Genomic DNA, 17,752 nt, shown 5'->3' with positions numbered 1-17,752 from the left:
GGCAAGACAGGAGGATCTCTGAGTCTGAGGCAAACCTGGGCTCACTGCAGTGAGGCCCTGCCACAAAATAAATAGAGAATAAATAATATAATAAATAAGTATGTGAAGGGTGACTGAGGAAGTCCCCAATGCCCACATCTGGTTCCCATGAACACACGCGGACAGGCACACATACCTCATACACACAAGAAAGTGGAGATCGAATAAAGACACCTGTTTTCCACATACATCCACATACACATGGCATGTGCATACACGGAGTAAATGAAAAAGGGAGAAATGTCTCAGGAAGTTAAAAAGACCATTTCACGTTTCGAGGTTTTAACATGCAGTCTTCTTAGATTATTCCAAACTATAGTGTTTTTGTATTGTTCCTTTTGCAGTTAACTACAGGACAACCATCATAAGTTACTCTTTAGTAACTTAACTAATGCTAATAGTTATACTTTCTTCACATTTTCTAAGAAAGCACTGTATTTTTACACAGAGCATTTTCTTCATTAAAACATGAAAGTGACAAAACCATTTCCTTATAAACTTTAAAATAGACCTTAGCAGATGACTCAAGTAAGGTTTCGTCCCTAGCACATTGTTGTAAATCTACATACATGCTCCTCAGATACTATGCCACTCTTTTACTAATGTTGTGACCATAAAAAACTAGTGCCTCCAGGTTTTCAGTTTGGCTTGTTTGTTTGTTTGCTTGTTTTTCCTGGTAATGAGTGGGTTGTGTGCTCTGATGGAGACATACTAGCAACCCAGAAGCTCAGCACACTTACTGTATGCAGTCGACCAAGAGGAACAACCTTCACGTAGACGGGTGTTTCTGTGGGGTTCTTCTGGAAAGGTAGAAGCCCAGCACTTCCAGATAACCTCTGAGCTGGGTAGACATTGACAGACTCCCTTTCTGAATAGGGTCCCCTCTCTACCTGAACCCCAGAAACTAAGGAGTGTCACGTAGCCCCCAGGGAGGATTACAGGCCCAAGCCTTTCCTGAGGGGAAAGCTGTCATCAAGCACCTGGGGACTCCTGGAGCCACCACCCTCTGCTGATAAGATGTCCTGGCTTTCAACCAATGACCTTTAGCTGTGCCTGTGGATTCCCCTCTCTTCTTCCTTATGATAGGACTGTTTTGTTACATGTGGATTACATATCCCTGGCATTCCTAGCCCCAGAGAATTAGGCACACTCACCCTCAAACCCCTCCCCACCGCCCAGGGTTTATAAATATACAAATCAAGGTTGGGTTGCCCTCTGACGCCATTTTACCACCACGCCTGACTGGCTGAGACTCTTATTCTGGGGAAGAATCTGTGCTGGATGCTTGGAGCTAACTGCCAATCAGACAGTGATGGCTCGAGCCCACTCCATTGCAGCTGCTAGCATGGTGCTGACTACTGGCGAAGCACCTGTGGGCCTGCGTCTCAGCACACCTAACTTCCGGCTGGCTTGGGCTTCTGCCAGCTTCCTTTGCCATGCTTAGCAGGGCAGCTTAACAAATGGCTGTAACAATTTTGGTATCATCACAGGTTTTTGGAATTCCTGAGTTTCTACTGCATTCTGATACCAGCAATCTCATTTTAAAAGGGCTCAGAGGTTAAGAGGTTAAGAGCACTGGCTGTTCTTCCCAAGGTCCTGAGTTCCCAGCAACCACAGGGTGGCTCATAACCATCTATAATGAGATCTGATGCCCTCTTCTGGCAGGCTGGCACACATACAGGCAGAAAATTGTATACATAATAAATCAATCTAAAATAAATAAATAAAAGAGCTTACTATAACACCCAGTGGATAACTCATTTCCAAGCGCCCCAACCCACCTTGCCTAGTGCACAGGCCTCACCCTGAGGGCTGTTACCAGCCTGAGCCAGAAACGGATACTTTGACCGCAAGGTCCCCCCACTGACCCACCCAGTTCCCATCTGGAAGCAGCATCTGGACCAGCCTGTTGGATGTGGAACGCAGGCCACTCTGGATGCACTGAATGACATGACACGTTTGTATTGCAACAGTTCCAAACTGCAATAATCCTAGAGAAGGAAGCTGACTGATATTTTCTTTTGTTGTTGTTTTACTTTTGTTTCTGTTTTGGAGACAGGGTTTCTCTGTATAGGCCTGGCTGTTCTAGATTTGCTTTGTAAACCAGGCTGGCCTTGAACTCACAAAGATGCACCTGCCTCTGCCTCCCAAGTGTTGGGATTAAAAGCATGCACCAACACTGTCTGGCTCTGATTGATTCTTTCTACACAGAGGCAACATCCATGTTTTGGATCAGGGGAGGACCTTGCCTTTCCAGTGTCTCAGGCCAGGCACTGAGCTTGACATATCCATGGCAGTGTCAGTAGTATACATTTACTCAAGATTTCATCAATTCCCATACTAGGTTTCCATGTCTCAATTCTAGCATCAACCTTACCCCATTTGGTGGTAGAAAAGGGCAAGCTTGGGTCTCCAGATCATAGAGAAAGCATAGAGTAACAAAATTGGTTTCTACTAAAAAAGACTCCCTTGGGCTGCCCTTTGGCCCTGAGTATATCTAGGAGCCCAGGACGTGGTTGAAATCTGTTCAATAGCAGTTGACCGGAGCCACTCTAATACTCTAGCGGGCAGGGTACAGCTGCAGGGTCAGCTGACTCAGCTTGCTGTGTGGTACAGGGATTGCTTCAGCACAGGCAGAGAGTTTACTATGGACCTTGGTGAGCTGGGAGCACTGGCTCAGGGCAGGCAGGAGGGCACTGAAGTGAGAGTCCCCCATGCAACACCACCCCAATCCAGGATTTGTCAGGCATCTCTAACCCTCTCACGGAGAACCACAAGAGGTTTAAGGAATAAACCTAAATATGTAGCACTTAGGCTCAGGCTTTTGAGCAAATGTTCAGGCAACAGGGCAGGTCATCCAATTCTGACTGTGAGAGGCAGCAGTAAGTGATCGTCTGGGTCTCCAAGGGCTTCTTCAGGCACCTGAGTCACACTGTCAGGTGACTTTCTGAAAGGACAACTTATTTAAATATTCTGGAGACACAGGAGTTCTGGGAGTTGAGACAGTGATGTGCTTATTCTCCCATCAAGCTCTTCAGCAGCACCATGGTGCGGGGAAGTTTGACGGTATCTACCTCGAGGGTGTGAAGACTCATCTGCCCCAGGTAAGGTTCAAGAGGATCTAAGTGTTTTATACACAAACAACTCCACTCCGGCTCCTGTTTACAGCCTGAGTCTACAGATGGAAGATTTCTATGAGAGTGGGGTAGTGTGAGGCCCAGACCTGCAGCTCTCTACAGCACAGATGAACGGAACCTTTCTCTGTGGGCCCACTGCAGCAAGGATGTGGCGCTATATCGAGCTTGCCCTTCGTGAGTTTAGGGTCAGTTAGCGCTCTCAAACAGTACTCGCACCCAGTCAGGATAGGCCTACACTGGCTGCTTCTGTGTCACCACCTGCGGTGAGCAGCCACCTTTGTGGGATCCATATGCCCCAGACGTCACGGTGTGCATTTCTCAAACCCAGCACCTGGAGCGAACCTTCGGTGTAGTTGCTACAGTCTGTCAAGCACAGTCTTCAATACTTCCAGGCGGGAATCCTTTATCAGGGCTCCTAAGGGAAGGCACGGGAGGGGCCAGGAAAGCCCCATGGCCCTCAGGTATTTGTACGGCTGTTGGTGAAGGCCTCCTCAAACATCACTGGGATGAGCTCCACAGATGGAACTTCCAGAGCACAGATGGCCAAGGCCTCCTCCTGTGGCACTCTGGCTTGCCAGCTGCAGCAGTGTGGGTGACACCTGGTCTGCCATTGTGAATGGTTTTTAAAGATAATCATCATGATATCAGGGTAAGAGGTCTCCAGGTCCCAGCAGGGGTTGGTAGAGACTCCCAACCTCTGTTCAATGCTTTATCAAACAAGTATTTGTAAATGTAAAATTGTTCCCCACCCCTTCCCCCCACAACAGAATCCACAGGTTATTATGAGAGGACAAAGAGGACAAAACAAAACTACATGCCAGGACACTGAGACATGCAATAATTGGGGGGCGGGGGGAGCAGGCACGGACCAGCCTGAATTCATCATAGGGCAAAAAGCCATTTTGTTGTAAGGTCAGAATAAATTGTTTCTATTTAATACAAAATTCAAGTTTCACTCACATATACTTTACCCTAATACGAGAAAAGTGCTCAGCTGGTAAAGGGCCTGCGACACAGGGGTGAGAACCCAAGTTTAGAGCTGCAGCACTCTGGTAAAGAGCTAGTAATCCCAGGACAGGGACAACTGAGATTCCAAGATCCCTAAGGCACATGGGAGAGCATGAGCCTTAATGCTTGAGGCCATAGGTTTAATGCCCAGAACTGGGGAAAAAAAAAAAAAAAGATTCCCTAGGACTTGCTGGCATGCCAGCCTAGAACAGATAACTAATTCCAAGTTCAAAGACCCTGTCTCAAAGTAACATGGGGGAAAAGCGAAACACAATTAAGGAAGACACCTGACACCAACCTCTAGCCTTCACACATAAGTGTATACACACACACACACACACACACACACACACACACACACACACAATGAAGAACAGGTAAGGATTATACTGTTACGGATAGGAACAGGAATGGAGCATAGAGGTAGATGAAACAGCACATGCAAGCTGGTACAAAGGTCCAATTTAAACAACATAGTTTGTAAGCTGTTAACTGTTGTGACAATATGAATATTGTGTATGTTTGTTTATTTATTTACTTGGGTTCCCCCGTCCCAGAGGGTTTCTCTGTGTAGCCTTGGCTGTGTGGGACTTGCTTTGTAGACCCGGCTGACCTCGAACTCACAGAGCTCCGTCTATCTCTGCTTCCTGAGTGCTGAGATTACAGGCATGCACCACCGCACCTGTCTTTGGGTTTTGGTTGGTTTGTTGTTTTTCTTGTTTTGGCTTGTCGAGACAGAGTTTCTCTGTGTAACCTTGGCTGTCCTACACTCTCTCTGTGTACCAGGCTGGCCTTGAAATCACAGAGAGCCTCCTGCCTCTGCCTCCCAAGTTCTGGGGTTAAAGGCGTGCACCACCACACCTGGCTTCTTCTTCTTCTTCTTTTTTTTTTTTTAAGCTGAAATAACTGAAGGTTATCTGATTACTGTCCCTCCCCAACAAAGAGCAAAATTTTACACCCCTCTCTTTTTTGTTTTGTGAGACAGGATTTCTCTGTGTGGCCCTCAGTGTCCTGAAACCTGTCCTGTTGTAGACCAGGCTGGCCTAGAACTCAAGAGATCCCCCTGCCTCTGCTTCCACATTAATGGAATTAAAGGTGCTCATCATGACCTTCAGGTTTCTTTTACCCATTTTCTGCCTGCAAAGGATTGCTAAAATTTTATGAAAGCATTGTGTGAGATCCCCACCCCCATCAAGGGCCAGAACTGTGACCCACACAGGTTAAGAGCATTTCCTGCTCTTACAAAGGATAGGGGTTCAGTTCCCTGTGCCCACAAGGCACTCACAATAGTCAGTAACTCCAGTTCCAGGAGATTCAACACCCTTTTCTTACTTCCCCAGGCACCAGGCACACATTTTGTGCACCAACATACATGCAAACAAAGAATCCATAATCCCAGCACTTGGGAGGCAGAGGTAGGTGGATCACTGTGAGTTCAAAACCAGCCTGGTCTACAAAGAGAGTTCAGGACAGGCAAGGCTACACAGAGAAACCTCATCTTGAAAACACCAAAAACAAAAACAAAATCCATACACAACATTTTTTTAAAATTCTTGGGACCAGAGAGATGGTTCACTACTTAAGAACACTTACTGTTTTTCCAGAGGATCCAAGTTTGATTCCTAACACCCACATAGGCTCACAACTGCCTGTTAACTCTAGCTCCAGGGGATGTAACGTCTCTGGTTTTCTCCCTCACCTGCACTTTGCACCTAGCCACAGTTTAATACACTCTTTAAAAGACCTTCATTAAAGTTTTGATATTATTTTAAAATATTATAATATATATTTTAATATCCAAAGAAGAAAATTTTATGGTGGTAATAGTAAAAAACAGACATGTGTCATTGTCGTATGTAAGCTGCCAATAATGGCTGGTTTTTGTGACAGTTTCAAAAGGCAGCCAGCACTGTGACACCTGAAAACACAACCACTTGCTCACCTTTACAAAAAAAAAAAAAAATGAGACTCATGTTTGACTTCTGAGTTTCGTTGCTTGGTTTTTAGATTTTTTTTTCCCCCATACGTAACTCAGGATGGCCAAGTCGCAAGCCTCCTGGCTCACGTTCCTGAGTTGTAGGCCACAGGCGTGTGCCATTATACTCAGCTTAATTTAAGAACGAATTAACCCAATCATTTTTAGGGAAAATATGACATTCCAACAACCACAGCGTATACTGGAACCTTTCATTAATTGCTCCACTCTAACCCTTGCTTTCTTGGAGCCGCTGGTGTTTAATGCAGCATGTTTAGGTGCCAAGCTATTTAAACACTGATAAGCAATAAACGCGTGAATACCTGCCCTAATACCCTGTTCAAGAAGAGCTACTCTAGTCGTTGATGATGTTGACTTGTTTTCAGATAGATGTTTATTTTAACATCCGGAAAATCTCGGAACCCAAGTTGTACCGGCACGGCGCAGGAACCCTTAAAGGACCGGGGCTCTGGGGACCCGTGTAGGAGCAGCCGCTCCTCCCTGCCCAGCGCAGCCCCGACGACACGGTTCCGAGCGGCTGCCACACTGCAGGGCGCTCCGGGGAGGGAGCAGGAGGAAGCACCCCGCAAGAAACCCCGCACAACCCACGGCCAACTCACCATGGTAAGGAGCCGTACAGCTCCCGCCGGAAGACGCTTTGGGAGTTCGCTTTTCCCAAGCGGAAGGGGCGGTCCATCAGGGTCCCATTGGCTGCAGGGCAGCGGGGGCGGAACTGCGCGTGTGCGTAAGGGTCCGCTTCTTCCGGCTACCTCAGCGGGTTGACTAGTGGAGAATTGCCGCTTCTCCGGGCTGAGCTTCTCGCCTAGGGAAAGGGTAGGCTTTTATCACCTTGGAAGAAACGTTAAAGACCGTTCATATGTTTCTACCTATGTGTGACTTTATTACAAAAGTATTCCTGTTTTTAAAATGAAGCAGGACAACAGGGCGCGATGGCCCAAGCCTTTGTTCCTAGCACCCGGGAGGCGGAGGCAGGTGGATCTCTGTGAGTTTGAGGCCAGCCTGGTCTACAAAGTGAGTCCAGGACAGCCAAGGCTATGTGTCTCGAAAAACGAGCGGCAGCAACAACTACACCACCAAAACACAAGGACTCGCGTTAAATCACAGAAACCTACGCTGTAGCCGTGACAAGCCTGATCCCAGCACTCAGGAAGCTGAGACAGGTGTATCCCAGTAACTGTTTTAAAACACTCTCTCCTCTCTCTCTCTCTCTCTCTCTCTCTCTCTCTCTCTCTCTCTCTCTCTCTCTCTCTCTCTCTCTCTCTCTCTCTCTCCCCCGCCGCCCCCCCCCATCCTATGGCCTCCACGTGCACTTACTTCATTGGTGCACTTCACTAATCAGGGTGCAGCATTGCTCACATATAATTCTAACACAGGAGGCCGAGGCAGGAAGACCCTACCAACACCCTGCCTCAAAAAAACAAAAAGGATTAAAAACAAAAAATGAAACAAAGCAAAGCAAGCCATAAAGGGGCTGAAGACCAGACTGCTCTTCCTGAGTCCTCAGCATCCACATAGCTGCCCCAGTTTAAGAGCATCCAACACCACCACGAGGTGGTAGAGCCCTTATGTATGACCCATATGACGGGTAACACGCAGGGGTTCAATTGCCTAGACTGGGTGCAGACCTATAACCCTATAGATTTGGTGGCTGAGGTAGGAATATTGTAGGAATATTGAGTTCAAGCATATTCAGGCTTGAGAGTTGGTTCACTGTCAGCGTCCCAAATTTAGTGAGGTTATTTTAAACTTGAAACGAGTGAGGTGGGGGGCGGGGGTGCTGTACCTGGGTTCCATCCCAGCTATACGGAACAAAAGTGTGCTGCACTCTAAGTGGTGCCTGCCTTGGAGAGTATGGCAGGACACTGAAGTCAAGTCACACTTCATTCCAAAAATACCAAAAAGACATGAAAGTAAAGGAGGGTTTGTTAGGAAGAACAGTTCCAGTTGGCGGAGGGGATGAGACAAGTCCTGAAATTCATTATATACTAGAAAACTGTCCAAGAATAAGATAATTTTAAAAATCTGAAACAGGAGCCGGGCATGGTGGTGCATGCTTTTAATCCCAGCACTTGCAAGACAGAGGCAGGAGGATCGCTGTGAGTTCGAGGCTAGCCTGGTCTACAAAGCAAGTCCAGGAGAGCCAAGGCTAACACAGAGAGACCCTGGCTTGAAAACAAAACAAAACTGAAACACATTTCAAGTTATCTCTGTTTCACAAGCTAGTGTGGAACTCATAGCTGGCTTTGAACTTGACATACTCTGGTTTATTCTCTAACACACTGCTTTAAATCTCTACAGTTTATCACATAGTAATGTTATAAAAAAAAAATAAGGCAATAGTCCGTAATGACTACATATGGAGACATACTCTGTTAGGCACTGGTTTTAGGGAAATTGTATTCTAGTAAGAGACAAATGCAGGGGAAAAAAAAGAAAAGCAAGCTATTTGTAAGTAGGATAATGTCAAATGTAGGGTTATGCGCTAGGTGTGGTGGGCCACACCATTAATCCTAGTAGGCAGAGGCAGAGGCAGAGGCAACAGAGTTGTGAGTTTCATGCCAGCTTCACAGTGATATCTTGTCTTTAAAAGAGGAGTGGGGGAACATTGTGTTATAAAGATTGACCAGGTAATTAATTCATAGTCGTCAGAAGGGCTTCTTAAAGTATTCTGTTTGCCTGTTCAGGAGTCTGCAGAGGCCAGAAGAGGACATTAGAAGCCTTGAAGCTGAAGTTAAAAGGTTCTTGCGAATCATCAAATATGGGTGCTGGGGATTTGAACTCAGTTCTCTTGATTGAGCAGGAAGGACTGTTAACCACTGAGCCATCTCTCCAGCCACTAAGAAAAGTTTCTTCAAGGTGAGATTCACTTCTTTTATTATTTTTTTAAAAGATTTATTTATTATGTATACAATATTCCACCTGTATGTGTGCCTGCCTGCTGGCACCAAATCTCACTATACACACTTATGAGCCACAACCATCTATAATGTGATCTGATGTCCTCTCCTGGTGTGCGGCACCTATGCATGCAGAACACTGTATGCATAATAAATACATTTTTAAAAAAAGAAAAAATAAAAAAGGTGTATTTTAAACCGGTTGTTGTTGGTGAATGCTTTTTTGGCGGGCTTTTTTTTTTTTTTTTTTTTTTTTTGGTTTTTCAAGACAGGGTTTTTCTGTGTAGCCTTGACTGTGCTAGGATTAAAGGCGTGTGCTACCACCATGTGCCCGGCAGAGGTGGATGCTTTTAATCCCAGCATTTGGGCAGAGGCAGGAGACCTTTGGGTTCAAAGCAGCCTATATATAGGGAGTATATAGAGGGAATTCCAGGACAGCCGAGGCTACACAGAGAAACCATGTCTGGAAAAATAAACAAAACAAAGAGTTAAACTGACAAAGAAAAGATGAGCCAGGCATGGTGGAACCTTTAATTTCAGTACTCAGGAGGCAGAGGCAGGTGAATCAAAGTGAGTTTGAGGCCAGCCTTGTTTTACAGAGTGAGTCCAGGACAGTCAGGGTGACACAGTGAAACCCTGTCTTGAGAAAACAAACAAACAAACAAAAAAAAAAAACAAGAGAAAAACATCAGGCCCCAGATAGTTATCTTTAGAAGGTTGGTTGGCATCTGTAAATGTAGATTTGAAGTCAGTTTACCCCTACATATTTCCTAACAAATGGTTTACTGTTGCTGGATAAATTAAACACAGGGGAGGAGTCTTAAAATCTGCATTTTAAACCAGGTGTGGTGCTACATACCTGTAATCACAGCGTTCAGGGAAGCAGAAAAAGGCAGACTGCTGTGAGTTCAAGGCCAGTCTAGTCTACAAAGAGAGTTCCAGGATACCCAGGGCTATTACACAGAGACAACCTATCTCTAGGTAATAAAACCAAAAAACCAAAACCAAAACTAAAAAAATAAAAAATAATAAAAAAATAAATGAACAAAAAACTCACCAAAAACCAAAATTTGCATTTTACAGGTTCTGTGGCTCACCGAACTTCTGTTTATATCATTTTGTTGTAATCTGCTTAAAGTCTATAGTCATTCCATAGCACAACAGAAGCCATTTTGTTTGGTTTGGTTTTTGTTTTTTTTTTTTAGATTTATTTATTATTATGTATACAGTGTTGTCTGCTTGGACATCTGCAGGCCAGAAGAGGACATCAGGTTACATTATAGATGGTTGTGAGCTACCATGTGGTTGCTGGGAATTGAACTCAGGACCTTTGGAAGAGCAGGTGGTGCTCTTAACCATTGAGCCATCTCTCCAGCCCCCTGGTTTGGTTTTTTGAGACAGGGTTTCTCTGCGTAGTCTTAGCTGTCCTGGACTCACATTGTAGACCAGGCTGGCCTCGAACTCAGTGATCTGCCTGCCTCTGCCTCCCGAGTGCTGGGATTAAAGGTGTGCGCCACCACACCTGGCTGCAATTTTGTTTTTAAGTCTCCGTTTTGATCATAAGGTGAAATTAAGTTCAGGTTCTCGGGCTCTGCCTGCCTGGGAGCGTGAACGGCCTCTTAGTTACAACCCATTCCTTGTTGAATGTTCTGCTTGAATTAATGGCATATGCTCTTAAACAAAACCACAGTACCCTGCTATGTTACTTTCTCCTGGAACCATGGGGAACTGGAAAGTCTCCAAGCCTATATCCTAGCCAACCAGCTTAAAAAGCTTTGTCTGGCTACTTAGAAACCATGTACTTTGTTTTTGTTTTTGTTTTTTTGAAGAGAGGGTTTCTCTTGTAGTCCTGACTGTCCTGGAACTCATTCTGTAGACCAGGCTGGCCCGAACTCACAGCGATCCTCCTGCCTCTGCCTCCCAAATGCTGGGATTAAAGGTGTGCGCCACCATGCCCTGTGAAAACAATGTACTTGGAACAATATAATTACCTTTCTTTCTTTCTGTCTCTCTCTCCCTCCCTCCCTCCCTCCCTCTCTCTCTCTAAGATCTCTCTCTCAGCTGGACATGATGGTGCACACCTTTAATCCCAGCACTCGGGAGACAGAGGCAAGCTGATCAATGTGAGTTCAAGGCCAGCCTGGTCTACAAAGTGAGCCCTGGACAGCCAAGCCACACAGAGAAGCCCTATCTCAAAAAAAATAACAACAACAACAACAACAACAACAACAAAACACCAAAGATTTATTTACCTATTTATTATGTATACAGTATCATGCCTGCCTGTACACCTCAAGGCCAGAAGAGGGCACCAGATCTCATTATAGATGGTTGGGAGCCACCATGTGGTTTCTGGGAATTGAACTCGGGACTTTTGGAAGAGCAGACACTGCTTTTAACCTCTGGGCCATCTCCCCAGCCTACAAAATTGATTCATGTGTTTAGCTAATCAAAATGATGCAATGCTGCCCTTCCCTTGCTTCCCACCTGGTTACCTGGTTACAGTATTTCTTATAAAAGGCCTGCCTTAGAAACAGTCTGGAGTCAGAGTCTGGCTCCAGAGGCCAGGTTGTGTCTGACCATAAGTCTTTGTTCAGCTTTCAATAAACTTCCATCAGTCTGAGTCTGGTGTTCTAATGGTCAGTGTACAGTTATTCCTGAACCCATAACATTCTGACTATATGGTGGTGGGGATTTAGGCATTGCATTTTACCTTTTTTTTCTTCTTCTTCTTCTTCTCTTCTTCTCTCCCTGAGGTCACAAATATTGATATTGTCTGGTCACAAACCTTTCTTTCCTTTTTTAAAAAGATTTATTTATTATGTATACAGTATGTATCAGATCACATTATAGATGGTTGTGAGCCACCATGTAGTTGCTGGGAATTGAACTCAGGACCTCTGGAAGAGCAGTCAGTGCTCTTAACTGCTGAGCCATCTCTCCAGGCCCCTCTTTTCTCTTTGAGACACGGTTTCTCTGTGTAGCCTTGGCTGTCCTGGACTCACTTTGTAGATCAGACTGGCCTCAAACTCAGAAATCTGCTTACTTCTGCCTCCTAAGTACTAGGATTACAGGCATACACCACCACACGTGGCCACAAATCTTTATGTTTCTTGTTCAGTCTTTCCTATAATTGGTTTAGCATTAAAAACATTTGCCAAAAAGTCGGGCATAGTGGCACATGCCTTTAATCCCAGCACTCGGGAGGCAGAAGCAGGTGGATCGCTGTGAGTTCGAGGCCAGCCTGGTCTACAAAGTGAGTCCAGAAAAGCCAAGGCTACACAGAGAAACCCTGTCTCAAAACAACAACAAAATAAATAAAATAGAAACATTTGATAGAATGCTTCCTTCAGTCACTTTCTGTTGCTAGGTTTTCTTTTGAGTTTGTAATTTCTATTTCTCTGCTGAAAAGTAGGATCTACTGTCTCCCTTTCTGTAAATAATTCAACATTTTTCAAGGCATCTACTGTTTAGCCCCCAAAGGGGTGACATGTGCATCTATTTCCTTGTATTTCGATGTGGATCACATAATTTCCTTTGAATACTCAGGTATTACCGTGTATTTGACCTTGGGTTATAGTGTAGAAACTCTGGGTTCTCTTTTCTTCCAAAGACTGTCATGCCAAGCTTGCTGTGGAGTCGCCCACCCTTCTGAACTGAAGAAATTCATGAAAAAGAAGTTATCACTTAAGTTAAAGATGGCAGACATCTACAAGGAATACTCCGGGCTTTGATCCCTTCATGAATCTTGTGATTGATAAGTTTGTGGAGATGGCAACAGAAGAACATTGGAATGGTGTTAAAGTAACTTTAAAAAAAAAGATTTATTTATTATGTACACAGTGTTCTGCCTGCATATACACCTGCAGGCGAGAAGAGGGCACCAGATCTCATTGTAGAGGTTGTGAGCCACCATGTGGTTGCTGGGAATTGAACTCTGGACCTTTGGAAGAACAGCCAATGCTCTTAACCTCTGAGCCATCTCTCCAACCCAATAAACTAACTTTTCTTTGCCTGAAGTAATTATCATCTTGGAGAGCCTTACTGTCTCTGCTAACCTAGGCCTAGTCCTGGAAGCTTCTGGCGTTGCTGCTGTATAAGCCCACCCTTTCTTTTTCTGAACTCTCATTCTGGCTCAAATGCCTCTCCTAGCTGACTGATTCAATCTGGCTTCTCACAGTTTCTCACTGAATTGCTCTGCTAGCTCTAGCAATCTGTTCTAGTCTTCTGGCTCCTCTGTCTTTACCTGTGTCTAGCTTGTTCTCTTCAGCTTGCCTTTGTAAAACTCTCCTGGTCAAACTGCCTCTGAATTCCATGAACTGCACCTCACCGTACTGTCTCTCAACTCACTCTCAATCGAACTGCTACAGAGCACTGACTAGACCTCAGAGGTCCGCCTGCATCTGCCTCCGAGTCCTGGGATTCCAGGTGTGCTCCACCATGCCTGGCTCCTAAGCTTTCCTTTACCTGAAACTTGCTCTGTACCAGGCTGGCTTTAAACTCACGAGATCTTCTTGCCTGTCTTCTGGGACTGGAGTTGTGTCTGTATTCCAGCCAGATCACACAGACCTAAAAGGTGTTTGGATGTGATCTCTTGCCAGAGCAGCCATGTTCTGAATTAAAATTCCTTTACAGAATGATGTTCATATGAGGACACAGAATCATATTAGAGGCCGTGGGAAGTCTAAATGGCTGTTAAGCAGAGGCCTCCACATCCTTCGCCCCAAAGGGCCTGTTTGACTATGATGCAAAATTAGGTCATGTGGCTTTCATATGAAACTTTTTGCTAATTAAATTTTTTGTGATAATTAAAAAAAGAACTTTGTGTCTAATTTGATTTAAACTATTAAAAAGATAACATTGACATGTATAGTATTTAAGTTGTCAGAGTTTCTGTTCATTTTATCCTTATATTTTCAATTTTTAGCTTCCAAACCCTACCCTCAAACAGCAGTTTTCTTGTGCACTTTTTGTTGTTTTGGTTTTTGAGACAGGTCCTCTGTGTGGCCCTCAGCCTCCTACGCTCAGCCTGGAATTTTGTATGTCAGTAGTTCTCAACCTGTGGGTCAAGACCCCTTAGGGCCACCTAAAACCGTGAGAAAACACGTTTACATAACAATTCATAGCAGTAGTTAAGTTACAGTTATGATGTAGCAACAAAAATAATTTTATGGTTGGGTTTCACCACAACATGAGGAACTATATTAAAGGGGCACAGCATTAGGAAGGTTGTGAACCACTATTCTATGTAGAACAGGCTGGCTTCAGAACTCAAGAATCTGCCCACTTTCACCTCGGGGGCAGGAGTTCAGGACACTGACCATTATGACAGGCTTGTCTGTTTTATGAGACAAGGTGTACGTAGCGAGGGCAGCAGTGGAGATTGTTATGAGGCACACAGGCCTCCATCAGCCACCCAAGGGCTGGGAGTACAGGATTGGCCACTGCACTCATTCGGGTCTGTGCTTTGGATTTGCTATCTGCTGGGTTCCGTTGAATATCCTGCCAGACAGCTAACCTTTTGTAAAGTACCAAGGATTAGAAAGGAATCTGCAGACGACGGGGACTGACTAACCCACTACCTTCCCAAGATTTCCCTTCTCATTTTCAGTGGCTTCAGAAGCCTGAAATACCTCTTCATTTGAACAAGCTACACTCCGCTTGAATTTTATTTTCAAATGAACTGCACAAGCTGGAAACGGACACATACGATGAGATGTCTTCAAACAGGAATTTTGTAGTGTCTGACTAGCCTGGGTTGCTCTCCAGAGCCTTCTTCTCATTGCTTTGTATATTTTGCTCAGAGTTTATTGGAACAAGAGTTACAAAATACTCTGTGAAATTGCAACCTCTGAAATATCAAAGATGCAGACTATAAAAAACTATGGCAAAACAAAGTTTGTCGTTTATTTACAATATAATTAATTAGGATAAAAACCCACTTTATGCAGCTGTATGCACCCTTTATGTCATTTCTTATGCAGAAGTAAAAATACTAAAACCAAGACACACATTTAAAAGGGAAACTTCTGACTTACGAAAATGAAAAGCAAACTGTAAGTAGTTCATTCTATCAAAGAATTAGTTTTTGTATGATATATAAACAATTTTACATTATAAACAAAGAATGCCACATATATTTAACTTAAAGTTGTTTGTCCTGTTAAACACAAAAGACAAAAATAAAATCGATGGGCATCTAGTTTCAGAAAAGCTTTGTAGCCCTAGCAGATGTGGAAAGATTGTATGGCGTCTTTCCCTTGGCTCAGTTAGGTGATCAGTTAGTTCACTGAGCTTACAAGGACTCTGTCACGGTTACATGAAGCACATATCAGTCCTTACCATTACCCTTGAACAGATTACAGAGCTCAACACAAAATCTAAAATTAATATTAGCTAAAGTCTAATGTTAATTTGGAAAACCCCAGCGACTTCTTTTTTACTGAAAAAGAGCACACCTCCAGGTGTGGGATGCACACCGGCACACCTGGCACACAGGAGGTGGAGGCAAGAAGATGAGTTTAAGATATTCGTAGGCTACACACTGAGTTCTCGGCCGGCTTAGGCTCCAAGAGACCCTGTCTAAGACAACAACAAAATGGCCAAAATATACCTGGGTCATACAACATTACAGAAAGGGCTCTCTATCACTAGCTGAACCTCTGACCTGATGAGCAAAGGCACTTCTACACATTGATGGACAGTCACACTGTAATGCCTTTGACTCAGTCTTGCAGTTTAACTTCATTTTGTATCTTTTAGACATTTGAAATTTTTGTTGCCTCCTCAAGTCCTTCCCAAAAGAATCATAAACTAATCATGGTTTTAAAGGTTCTTCAATTTAAATGTTGAGCATAGTGGTAACGTTATTAGTCCCTTCCTAAATGAAAACAAAATGTACTTTTAAGAGCTTTAGTGTAAATGTTTGGGTTAGGACCACTGCAGTTCTTCTTATCACCACAGGGTGGCATTGTCAGCTACCTTTCTTTCTTTCTTTCTTTCTTTCTTTCTTTCTTTCTTTCTTTCTTTCTTTCTTTCTTTTGCATGCAATGCTCTGTTTGCATGTACATCTACAGGCCAGAAGAAGGCATCAGATCACATTATAGATGGTTATGAGCCACCATGTGGTTGCTGGGAATTGAACTCAGAACCTCTGGAAGAGCAGGTAGTGCTCTTAACCACTGAGCAATCTCCCCAGCCCAACTGAGAGTTTAACATGTGAGACCTTACAGACACTACCCAGAACCAAAAACATGCACAGCTTTGGTTTAAATTTGTTTCCCTATTGATCTAAACTTTTCATTTTTATCTTCTAGGGATGTCTAAAATTATGATTAAAAGACATGATTTAAATTATAATTAAAAACAGCATATGATTCTAAGAAAGAATCCATCTTCCATGTTTAGATAAATCTTTAACAAAACGAAGGGTAAAACTGAGAATGTATGTTTTTATAAAAGTTTTATCTGGGAGGAGCGCAAATGTTTTAGTGTGTTTTCTCAAAGATCTTTTTTACATGAAGAGATGGTGTTACTACCACAAAATTATTCTTTCTACTCATGGTATTTTACACAGCATTATTAAGCACCAAAGAAAAATTCTGTAAACAAACTTTTAACCAGTAAACTAACGGCAAATATCCATTTGCCTTTATACAATTCTTAGAAGGCCTTACATGAGCCTCTATGTCCTATGATGCATTTTTATAAAAGTCCAGCCATACTTATACAAACAATTACTATACATTGTATGGAAACAAAAGGTAGATCAACAGACTAGAGCTTCTTAGTTAAAAAGTAAGCACAAGAAACCTATAAAATATATGCCGTGTAGAAAATTCCGTATTTAAAGTTTCACAGAAGGGACTGTAATTAGTAAAAGATGGTAGTGCCACTGGCATTTAACTATCTGTAAACAGTAAGGAAGTAACAAGCAATAGATGACAAATGTCTTACCTCCTAGTGTGTCCCTTCTCTCACACTGGTGCCTCAATTTGTAACAGTTAAAACTGGCTCTCTAAAATATTAGAATAACTCCAATAAAAATAAATTCTAGATGGAATAAGTTAAGTCTACAATGGATTTCTGACATATTAGGGGAAAAGAGCAACAACACTGCAGGGCACACAAGGACTGACGTACACGCTACATGGCAGAGTGACTAACACTTTCGAACCTCCATTGTGCCAGATTTCCTCTGTTGCTGTTATGTGGCTTTCTACACTGTTTCGCAGCAAGGCAATAAACTAGAAAAACAAAACATGAAAAAAACACATTAACTGTTTAATGTTTGTATGTCTAGGTGGGAAAGAGCCTCAGTATAGCTCGTTCTTACTGCAGCTGGGGAAAGATTTCCATTTGGCACACTGGAGTTGGTAAGAAACGCAGGAAAGAACTCCGAGTGCTTGGTATTCCAACCACAGGGAGCAAAGGTGACAGTGGGAAAGCAAACAAGAAATAGATGCTGCAAGAAAACCCTTAGGAGACAGACAACAGAAGGCTTTCTGTGTGTTCTACCATTCGCTGTCTCTTCAATACTTTCGTATGAACACAATATACAAATTACTATTTACATAATGATTATTATCAGTAATGAAACAATCTATTTTTGCTGTGCTCTGACATTGCCGAACTGAGAAAATCATGACCATCAGGCAATAAGGCCTTAAACAAAA

General features: G+C 43.5%; 1 protein-coding gene and 1 long non-coding RNA gene across 2 annotated transcripts in view; one reads left to right on the top strand and one right to left on the bottom strand.

The window, feature by feature from the left end:
- Positions 1-6,903, bottom strand: part of SLC30A6 (solute carrier family 30 member 6) — a 34,218-nt gene extending 27,315 nt beyond the window's left edge. Inside the window, exon 1 of the mRNA XM_084793811.1 lies at positions 6,780-6,903. Coding sequence (XP_084649937.1) covers positions 6,780-6,782 — 3 coding nt within the window. The 5' untranslated portion in view covers positions 6,783-6,903. The remainder of the gene's footprint in view (positions 1-6,779) is intronic.
- Positions 6,904-6,905: 2 nt separating this feature from the next.
- On the top strand, positions 6,906-16,859 carry LOC311604222. Its single transcript, XR_014781401.1, has 3 exons — positions 6,906-7,191; positions 8,865-9,036; positions 11,126-16,859. It is a non-coding gene; the product is annotated as an uncharacterized lncRNA (long non-coding RNA).
- Positions 16,860-17,752: the final 893 nt, after the last annotated feature.

This window comes from Acomys minous, assembly GCF_964271855.1.
Source record: "Acomys minous genome assembly, chromosome: 8".
Lineage (NCBI taxonomy): Eukaryota > Metazoa > Chordata > Mammalia > Rodentia > Muridae > Acomys > Acomys minous.
The sequence above is the reverse complement of the archived record's forward strand: the minus strand, read 5'-3'. Positions and strand labels throughout refer to the sequence as shown.